At 37.0% G+C, this 10,549-nt stretch overlaps 2 protein-coding genes across 2 annotated transcripts; both read left to right on the top strand.

Moving 5' to 3' along the window:
• The first annotated feature begins 110 nt into the window (after window positions 1–110).
• LOC148675548 (trace amine-associated receptor 13c-like) lies at window positions 111–1,127 on the top strand. Its single transcript, XM_088623509.1, has one exon. It carries the CDS (start codon window positions 111–113, stop codon window positions 1,125–1,127), a length of 1,017 nt encoding a protein of 338 aa, XP_088479635.1.
• Window positions 1,128–8,747: 7,620 nt separating this feature from the next.
• On the top strand, window positions 8,748–9,680 carry LOC148675547 (trace amine-associated receptor 13c-like). Its single transcript, XM_088623508.1, has one exon. It carries the CDS (start codon window positions 8,748–8,750, stop codon window positions 9,678–9,680), a length of 933 nt encoding a protein of 310 aa, XP_088479634.1.
• The last annotated feature ends 869 nt before the right edge of the window (window positions 9,681–10,549 follow it).

Raw genomic sequence — 10,549 nt, 5'->3', positions numbered from 1 at the left:
GTATTAATTTGGTATTTTGAGTATCCAAAGTGTTCCTTAAAAAATATTGTTAAATTATAAAAATACATTATTAAAAATACTTCCTTCAGTTTAAACCAATGGATGTGTCTATGCTTCAAGAGCTCAGAAAAGAAAATTTTTGCTATCCCACAATTAATGGATCCTGCACAAGGGAAGTGCGTTCTCTGACAACTTACATTTTTTTATATATTTTGCTTGCAACTGGGATAATAATCACAATATTTGGAAACCTGGTTGTTATGATTTCAATAACCTATTTTAAGCAGCTTCACACACCAACAAATATGCTTGTACTGTCACTAGCCCTTGCAGATTTTCTGCTGGGGATGTCTGTGATGCCTTTCAGCATGATCAGATCTGTTGAAACCTGTTGGTATTATGGAGACATGTTTTGCCAGCTGCACTCCAGTTTTGATATGTTTCTGACTACAGTTTCAATTTTCCATCTGATATTTATTGCTCTAGATCGCTATCAGGCTGTGTGTAATCCACTGCATTATTATTCAAAAATTACAAATCGTGTTGCTTGGCTGATGATTGGTGTAAGTTGGGGAGTTGCTGCAATATATACATATGGACTTCTATATTCCAGAGGCAATGCAGAGGGTTTAGATGAATATGTATCAAGTACATATTGCTTAGGAAGTTGTGTACTTTTTTATAATGCATTATGGGGGTCACTGGACACATTGATTGCATTTTTCCTGCCTTGTTGTATTATGGTGGGTTTGTATACAAAAATATTTTTCATAGCCAGGAAACATGTAGTACAAATTGGCACAAAGACTGATCAAGAAAAAAAAGACAGATTTTCTGAGAAATCTGAATGGAAAGCTGCAAAAACACTAGGTATTGTGGTTGGTGTTTTTATACTCTGCTGGATGCCTTTCTTTGTTAATTCCATTATAGATCCTTTCACTTACTTTTCTACCCCTGCAATTCTCTTTGAACTCTTTGTCTGGCTAGGCTACTTCAATTCTACCTTAAATCCAATCATTTATGCATTCTTTTATCCTTGGTTCCAGAAATCACTAAAACTTATTGTTACATTCAGAATATTTACCAAACATTCTTCTAGTACAAAATTGTTTTCTGAACAAATCTAAACAATGATATGTATCCCAGCAGATTAAAATTATTTTAAGATAGTATTTTTTTATTTTATTAAGTCGATTAAGATTGTAGGAAAGTTAAAAAAAATGGCCTTGCAAACATTCATTTTACTTTCTTATTATTTGCAATAGTAAAATAGAATTGGGAAACTAATCCTAACATTTATCTGTTATTGTTTTCAAAAGCTAGCAGCACTCAGAAGTGTTAAACCTAATAAAACCATCATTAACCAACAGAAAAAAAGCGACAAGGGAATTTCATATTGTGCCTCTGATGAATCAATGCAGAGCAAGCTTTTCTTCCTCAAGAAACAAGTGCCGTAGATAACTTAATCCCGAATTCTTTTCCATTTCTGTTGTTTTCAACTTCCTTAAGTTTCTCCTCAATGATGAAAAGTGAGGGGAAAGCTACAGTGAAACAGTCATATGAATATCTTCAAATGGAAATAAGGATAAGGATGCGGAGAGGTGTGTGTTCTAGCGTATGTATAGTCAGTGTTTGAGTAGCAAGTGCATGGCAGTTTGCATTATTCAATACATTGCTCTAAAGCGAAGAACACTGTTTTGTTACTGTGTTTTAATGTGGTAATTAAAAAGTGCAATCTTGTAGTTAATAATTTGTTGCAAAATTGTTTACTTCAAATTAAGAAATTATTTCTTTCTTCACTTTTGTGATATTTTAAAATGGAATTCCTCCAATGAAAATGAATATAACTTACATAAAAAGGCAAAATAAAGTAATTGATGTTTGTATTTTAGAAAAGACAACACTGAGCAGTATTTAGTATTTGTTTACTGAATGTTTTGTAGGCAATAGTTTTTTTTATGCTTGTTACACAGATGGTTTTCATATACAGTACAGAAGAAGAAGAAAAGGAATTACTGACTCCTTTTTAGTGTTGAATCCGAATTAAAATGATATACTGATGTATGCATTCTGACTGATTTAGAACAGTAATTGATGCTGGTGTGCTCTAATATGATTGATTCACATAAGTACTAGCAGGTATTCAGATATTTAGTCATGATAATAATGCAGTTTCAAATTTAAAATGATATATCATATATACAGTACATTAAGCAGGAGAAATCAGTTACAAAGTTCATAGCTATCATGTTTCAACATTAGATACATGTATGTTATAGCTATGAATGAAATATAGAATATGCTATCAATGAAATGATATTTTCATCCAAAAATAATGTTGAATAAAAATCCTATTCAATTTGTAAATGTTTTGATTAGTTAATAATATCCAGTATTTCAGAACCTTAATAAAAATGTATAAATGAAAATATAGGTGGGTAGCTGCGTCACCATGCGTAGGCTGCAAAGGAACAAGTAATAGGTTTATTCCATGCTGAAAAAAAGAAGAAAGAGAACACAACGTTTCGGCCGTGGAGCCTTCTTCAGGTGTGAAAATATATATATATATTTAACACTGAATAAAACTGAATCTGGATTATCAACACCCACTAACCACTTTAGCAATATTGTTATGTGATTACCTAAGACCTATATTAAATCAAGAGTGCAATTCAGCAATATCTATACTTTAAAATGGTTGTAGTAATGCAATACTTTAACCTGTTCTCTACTTGGCTCACATTTCAAGAAATACAAAAGCAAGTTAAGTTCCTAAAAACCTTGATACTAATCATGTCAGTAGTTCACTCTATGCCCATGTCCCTAGGGAAACATTTCTCAATAATGGTTGTAAAAAACCCCAGTGTGCCCTAGTTTTTATTCCAGCTTGACCCTATGCGGTTTATTTAAACACATAACATTAATAATAACGTGACTGAATAATATGAACTTTACAGATTTTTAGAAGTCAATTTTTAAGCTACAGGTTGTTATGGGTAAAATGTGGAGTCTCTTTCTGTTGTAGACGGGATAACATCTACATTAAACTTGCATGTTATTTCACCTTTGATTAACAGTCGTTCAGAGAGAGACAAAGTTATTTATAATTTTCAATAAATAAATTGTTAGGGAATTCTGAGTAAAAAAATAAAATCCATAAAATAAAATAAGAAACATTTAGTTAACAGAACTGCTATTGTAAAAATTCATCATACTGGGGCGTTAAGACTCTCACAGACCACAGAGAGAGCGCCTCCTACTGGTCTCACTAATACCTCTTCCAGTAGCAACCTTCCTTTTTCAGGAGGACTCCCTGGTGCAAGTACAGGCTAGGCTCACTCCTGCTTAGCTTCATTGGGTCGCCAGTGTAACCGCTGACAAAGGAAGAAATGAAATAAGCAATACAATAAACAGAAGTAGTTGCATATATAATTAAAAGCAGTTATACGTTATAAATCAAGGGAATGTGTTTTTTTTTCTATAAGTGGACCTGATTTAAATATTCAAAGTTTTCTAAAGTCAAAGCCAAATCTACAGGACCTCTTTGGAATTATCAGTGACAATAACAGAATTCACAATTGTAAATTAAATGGAAATGCATTTAAAACTGGGAACAGGAGGCACTTTTCACATAATAGTGATTTATACAGTTCTAGAGGAGGCCAAATTTCTCATCTGACCCTCTTAGCATCTCTTACACAAAAATATCACTGAGTAGCCCATTTGTGCTTCCTTCTTTCTTGATTTTTGTTCCTGCTAGATATAGACATTTCTCACTCACACTTACTCTGTCCTGAGAGTACACCCCACTCAAAGTCCTAATAAAAACTGAGCCTTCCCTCAGTGGCTGAATACACTTTACCCTATAGGTATTTGGTTCCAACCCAGTCAATGCTGGTGATGGGTCCTCCACTCAAACTACTTTACAGGTAATGGGGGACACAATCCACCACCACCAATGTGCAGCATCCACCTGGATAGTGTGGTGCACCTGTACGCTCACCCCAAATCAGCTACAGATGCAGCCATTCAAAGTGCGTGGCACAAACACGTACTGCAGGCATTTGGCTACATCATATTGCGTTATAACGCGTCATACCGCGATACGTGATTGGTTGGCCAAAATGACCGACAGGGGCACTTGTGGTGCGTTGGTCGGTCATGGAAAGATTTAATCATTTAATGTCTTTACTGTGCACGTTTTAGTATTGAATATTTATATGGAATTTTACCACTGAAGGGAAATTTTAGTAGCTCAGCATAAAAAGAATAGGAGCATAATGCATGTGAAGGTCATAAACAATATTAATTTTGGAACATAAACATACAGTATTATGTAAACTGTATATGGCTGGTCTCAGTACTTTAAAGAAAAAATAAACCCCAGTATTCCATTTCTCCCTAAACATTTTAAGCATCAAAGTCTTTAACTAACATGTGAAATAACGTGGTTATTTCGGAAACGTTTTTACGTGCTTGTTGCTCCCTCTGATCATGTTACTGGACGTTTATACAGTATACAGTACTCTGTGAGAAAAGTGGTAGTTTTAAGCTTTTACAGCTTGTCCAAGGTGATTCATTATTAATACTATTAGTAATATCTTCGGTAAAGACTTTGATGGCGACAGCTCAAATGCTGTACATGAGAGGTTGAGCTTTATTAGCTCCCTTGGCAGAAATTCCGCATACTATTATTTTACTTGCGGTATTTTGAATGGCTGCATCTGTATCAGTGGGGAGGAGAACAGAGCCAGAATAGATGAAGCCAATTCAAAGATGGGGATTATTAAGAGATTGGTGAAGGCCAGTTGGGAAAATTGGCCAGGACACCGGGGCAACACCCCTACACATTTCAAGAAACACTGGGATTTTTAATTACCACAGAAAATCAGGAACTCAGTTTTACATCTCATCCAAAGGACATCTTCTTTTTATGTTACAGTATAGAGTCCCCCTCACGATACTGGGGCATTAGGACCCACACAAATTACAGGATGTGCACCCCCTATTGACCTCACTAACACCCCATCTAGCAGCAACCTTAGCTTTCCCAGGAGTCTTCCATCCAGGTACTAGCCAGGCTCACAGCTGCTGAGCCTCAGTGGGCTGCCAGTTGCGAGTTGTAGGGTGATTTGGCTGCTGGCTTATTGCCTCAAAGCACACCCCAGTTTTTGATCCATTGAAGACAATTTTAAGCACGCTAGATGTTATGTCGCACACAGCTTCTGTTTGGGTTTATGCCACTGTTGCACTTTTGTTTGGGAGCCTCCACTGCCCTGGACTCACTGGCTAGAGTCTTTTGAGACATACTGGGCTGCACTTGACCTCAGAAATGTGCCTAGGGACCAAAGGACAGCGCATTTTTCACACTCTTGGCCCTGCAGCAACATATACTGATGCCATGGAGCTTCTGAAAGCACACTTCATCGCCCCTCATGGCATGGGGTCATCCTCCGCAGCGCCTGTACTTCCTAAGACGGTTGAAGAAGGCTCAGATATGTCCCCAGAACCTCACTAACTTTTACAGATGTACTACAGAAAGCACACTGACAGGCTGCATCACAGTGTGGTATGGCAACTGCAGTTCTGCTGACCGAAAAGATTTACAGCGGGTGGTGAAAGCTGCCCAGTCCATCACTGGGGTTGCCCTCCCATCTATACAGGACATTTATGACAGACAGTGCTTGAGGAAAGCTCTAAGCATCATTAAAGACCCCACACACCCCAGCTACAGACTGTATGACCCACTACCATCTGGAAAACATTACCGGAGCATTCGGGCTCGGACTATCAAACTCAGAAACAGTTTTTACCCCCGCACTATCAAACTATTAAACTCCCAGCCTCTCTCACTCTCACCTCACCTCTTACCTATGATCTGAACCTCACAGTGCCTTCTTTCTTACCAAAAACCCAAACACACATTGAGATCTACCTCTACCTTACATGTCAACTCACTCCCCATAATTTGTATCCCTTTATTTCATTCTGTTGATGCATGTTTTTGCACATCTGATGTTGTTTTTGCACATTACCTGTTACCTTTTTGTTGTTTTGCACATTGCCTGTTGTTTTTTTGCACACTGCCTGTTGTCTCTGTCTTTCTTTTGTATTGTATTGTTGTTTTTTTTCTTTGAACTACTTATCGCCCGAGAGCTAGCTAAATTACATTTCATTATACCATATACCTGTATGTGAGTATAATGACAATAAACTTGAACTTGAACCTGAATATAGCAAGCTGGTAGTGAGGATCAAACTACCTATCTGTATGAGGCGTTATTCCCAACATCCGTGCCCCTCACCTCATCACCTGGTTACACCTTGATTGAGTGTACGATGAATTCTACATTATACCATAGAATTTTAGAGGTAACTATGAAGACATTTCTCTGACAGCTAAACGGAACCATAAGTCAACCATGTGTAATGTTGCCATAGCCAAAATGTAATGTAGTGTGCTCTCTGAAGGCACCAGTTCTGTAGGGTTTGGGCATTTACTGGGACAATTATTAATTGTAGCAGTAAATCACAAAGTTGATTCTTTTGATGGCTTTAGAATCCAACCATGCGATAAAACTCAAACAACGCACACACACAAGTACTAATACACGAGGATACATTTATTAATACATAGAATATGCATATAAACCTAACAGATCTCATCGAGAGGGTTATCAGAATACAAAAGGTATATATTCCGTCAGTTACAAAGTGTTACACATATCAAGAGGACATCCGTTCAGTATATCATTCATTTAGACCGCTTCATAAATGAACTTGGTTATAACTTCTACACTAGATACTCAAAACAAGTACATAACTCTTAGGAATTAAATTGATATCAACTGGTTGGGATAACAATTGAATTCTCGAGCAGTAATGCAGTGAAGTTGAATACTCATCCAATCTCTGGGGATTCAGATCTCCTGCGGGCACAAAGAAACAGTTGCAGGCTGTTGCTGTCCAATCCGCGCTCTCTGGCTAGGTGCCAGGCTGTGCTGTGCGGCTTGCGACGGTGCGCTGCTGATGCTCACTGGCCGGCTAGTTAGTGTTGGCTTTAACTAGCAAAGTTTGCGCACAGGAGAAAAGATGACTGTGGGTCCCAGCAAGTCAGGAAGAGGACCGGTTCGTTCCTGATGAAGAGTTAGTTCTGAATAGTGATTCAGCTGTCCATGGTTCCGACCTGTTCACGAGGCTTGCTGCTGGTGCTATCCTCGGGTGGATCCTCGGGTTACTCTCTGGCAACCTCCGCTCTAGACTCTTAGAACAGAGGAAAGTTCTGGCACTCGGACACACTGGCCGTTCCGTGGTTGTCCGGACTGAGTCTCAGGATGGTCAGGAGGCGCGCTGCGAGAATGTCCTGCCCTTGGGAGCCTTCTGCTCCTGGGCCGTCCTGCCCTGGAATTCTCTTTTGAATTCCTTTTAGAAAAGTCCACAGAATTCTCCTGAATCTCACTGAATCTCTGTGTTGCCTGTTTTTACCTGGAGGAACTTCAGCTCGTTGATTGGCTGAAAGTTCCATGGGCATCAGAATCCCACGTGGGTTACTCGGCCCTACCAGTCCCTGATTGGTTGATCAAGGTGAGATATGAGTCACTTACTCTTGACACTTAGGAATGCAGTCCAGATGTCCATCTGGCACTCCCTAGACAGATAGGCGCCAATGGATGACCATTGATCATGATAGCCAGGCTTAGCTAAGTGCATCCCCCTTTGGGAGCTGTCCTAGGAAACCTTATCAAAAGAAACCTTAAATCAGCCTGCATGAATAGTTTCTCTGTGGCTGCACCACAGAGATGAACAGAGAGATGAGGCCTAATTTGGGAAAGCTCAGAAACACTTAATTCTGCCTTATTAATAAGCCTCGCCGCTACACATGCAACAGGACAATGATCCAAAACACACAAGCAAATCTATTGCAAAATGGTTCAAAAAGAAAAGGAGCTGTGGTGAAACCTAGAGAGAGCTGTGCATACTAGAAAGTCATGAAACATCAAAGAGTTGAAGCAGTTCTGTAAGGAAGAGTACCCCAAAATTCCTCCAAGGTAATATTATATAGACCAATCAACACTTACACTTAGAACACTTACTGAATCATGCATTTAGCTTTTCACACAAATATACTGAATGCTGGCTGATTTTATTTTAAATAACTAATGCAAAAGTGGAATTTGTGTTTATTTCTTGAAAATTAGGTTAGTTCTATCTAGTTTTAGAACTTAGTGCGGACTAGGTCATATACTGCATGTCTAAATACTATATGGTAAACTATTAAATCTTCAGGGGGTGAACTTATTTTGTCACCACACTGTACTTTACTTTGGAGTGTACTGTATATCTTCTTCTAACTCCATTGTTTATTGCCTCCTAAATTTCTGCCTCCTGAAATTCTCATGTCAATAGAAAACATGCTATTTTTAACACATATTTAAGAATGTTACCCACATGTGGTCTAAGACAAACACCAGAGATGCAAGAAGCAGTTAATTGTCAGAAGACTGATTGTACTATTGAAGAGAGAGAGTGGGTGTGTTCTACTGTTTTCTTTGTTATATAAATACAGCTTGTATCAAAGATGCATTTCAGAAATCCTGGGCTGTTATATAAGGGATGATATCTTGTGTGGCACATAACAAGAAACAATGGAATTCACAAAAGTAAAGGAAATGGAAAACATACTTGTTTGCTCTCAAACCAGTAATTCCTCTTGCTTGAAAGAAATTCGGTCCACAGCAATTAATGTCATGCTATATATCCTTTTATTAACTGGGATATCCATCACTGTGTGTGGTAACCTAGTGGTGATCATTTCTATCTCTCACTTCAAACATCTCCACACTCCAACTAATCTTCTGGTGCTCTCAATGGCTGTTGCAGACTTTTTACTTGGATTGTTTGTGATGCCATTCAGTATGGTCAGGTCTGTTGAAACATGCTGGTATTTTGGAGATACCTTTTGTTTTTTTCATGCAAAGATCGACTTGATTTTGTCTACTGTTTCAGTTTTTCATTTGATATTCATTGCTATTGATCGTTACTATGCTGTGTGTGATCCTTTATTGTACTCCTCTAAAGTAACAATGCCTGTGGCATGGCTGTTTGTTACAGTTAGCTGGATTACTGCAATTGTATACATATGTGTGTTAATTACTTTCAAAGGAAATACTGACGGTATGGACGGCTTTGATCCATGTCCAGGAGACTGCATTATTGTCTTTAATGCAGTATGGGGAACTCTGGATACAGTGTTTACATTTTTCTTACCATGTTGTGTTATGCTGTGCATCTATACAAAAATATTTTCTGTGGCAAGAAGGCATGAAAAGGTAATCTGTACAATACAGGACCAAATACAATCAAGAGAAGACAAAAAAACGAAAATACCTCGCAGTAAAGACAGTAAAGCAACTAAAACATTGACTATTGTTATTGGAGTCTTTGTTATTTGCTGGTTACCCTACTTTGTTAACAGTGTAATGGATCCCTTCTTAAACTTTTCTACTGCTCCAGCTGTCGTTGATGCTCTGCAGTGGCTGGGGTACTTCAATTCTGGCTGTAACCCAATCATCTATGCCCTGTTTTATCCTTGGTTTCAGAAAGCCCTGAAGCTCATTGTAAACTGTAAAATATTTAATACAGGATCTTCTTTAATAAATTTGTATGCAGAAATCCATTAAAGCTTGCATGTTACCAGTTGTGTTTCTAAAATACAGATTGTGTATGTGTATTAGTATTTAACAGATTTAAATCTGTTAGGGAATACAAATTAGAAGATACAATATGTTTGGTTTGGGTTAAACTGGTGGCTTTTTGATGACTTTATGATTTTGTACTTGTTAAATCTAAACAGATCTAATAATTATTACGTAGTTTTAATTACATAGAGAAAAATATTTTAATGATTATGGTAAAGGGTTTTATAATATGAAAGAAAAAAGGGTTATTTGGCTTATTTCAAATTATGGACAACATAAGTTCAGTTATATTAAGAACTGAAACAATTATTACTTGTAAAATAATCTTGATAGATATATTTTTACACATTTTGTTATTTCTGGATTTCATTACAATAAAAATATAAATAACAGTTTATAGTTATAGTATATACTACAGTACATTATAGTATATATAGTTTAAATATTGTTTCATTTTTAAATGTACTTTAAATTACAATTTGGATATATGTTTTCAAATAACTTTTTTAAAATTTTGATTTTTTAAATTCTAATTAAAATGCTAATACAAACTACAAATGATATACAGAATTTTATAGTGGGTGTGCATCTTAGAACTTAGTTAAAAATATACAACATCCTTTTGGCATTACAACTATGTGCCTACTGTTTCTTGGATTCAAGCTTTGTATGTCCAGGTACTGTCTTGAAATAAACAAGAGCCTTAATTTAAAAAATATTTCCACTGGACTTATTTAATCAAATAGACTTTAGTTTCACTTATACTGCTCTACAGCATATTCAAATAAAAAGGATACTGATTTGCAGTAATGCTGTAATCTACAACCATAATGCATATTGACTATTGTACA

This window comes from Lepisosteus platostomus, chromosome 3, assembly GCF_059453375.1.
Source record: "Lepisosteus platostomus isolate fLepPlt1 chromosome 3, fLepPlt1.hap1, whole genome shotgun sequence".
Lineage (NCBI taxonomy): Eukaryota > Metazoa > Chordata > Actinopteri > Semionotiformes > Lepisosteidae > Lepisosteus > Lepisosteus platostomus.
Note: the sequence above shows the minus strand (reverse complement) of the source record. Positions and strands in the feature narration are given on the sequence as shown.

Bases quoted from the DNA above. Each gene is read 5' to 3' on its own strand.
- LOC148675548 (XM_088623509.1), top strand. From the start codon at position 111: ATGCTTCAAGAGCTCAGAAAAGAAAATTTTTGCTATCCCACAATTAAT.
- LOC148675547 (XM_088623508.1), top strand. From the start codon at position 8,748: ATGCTATATATCCTTTTATTAACTGGGATATCCATCACTGTGTGTGGT.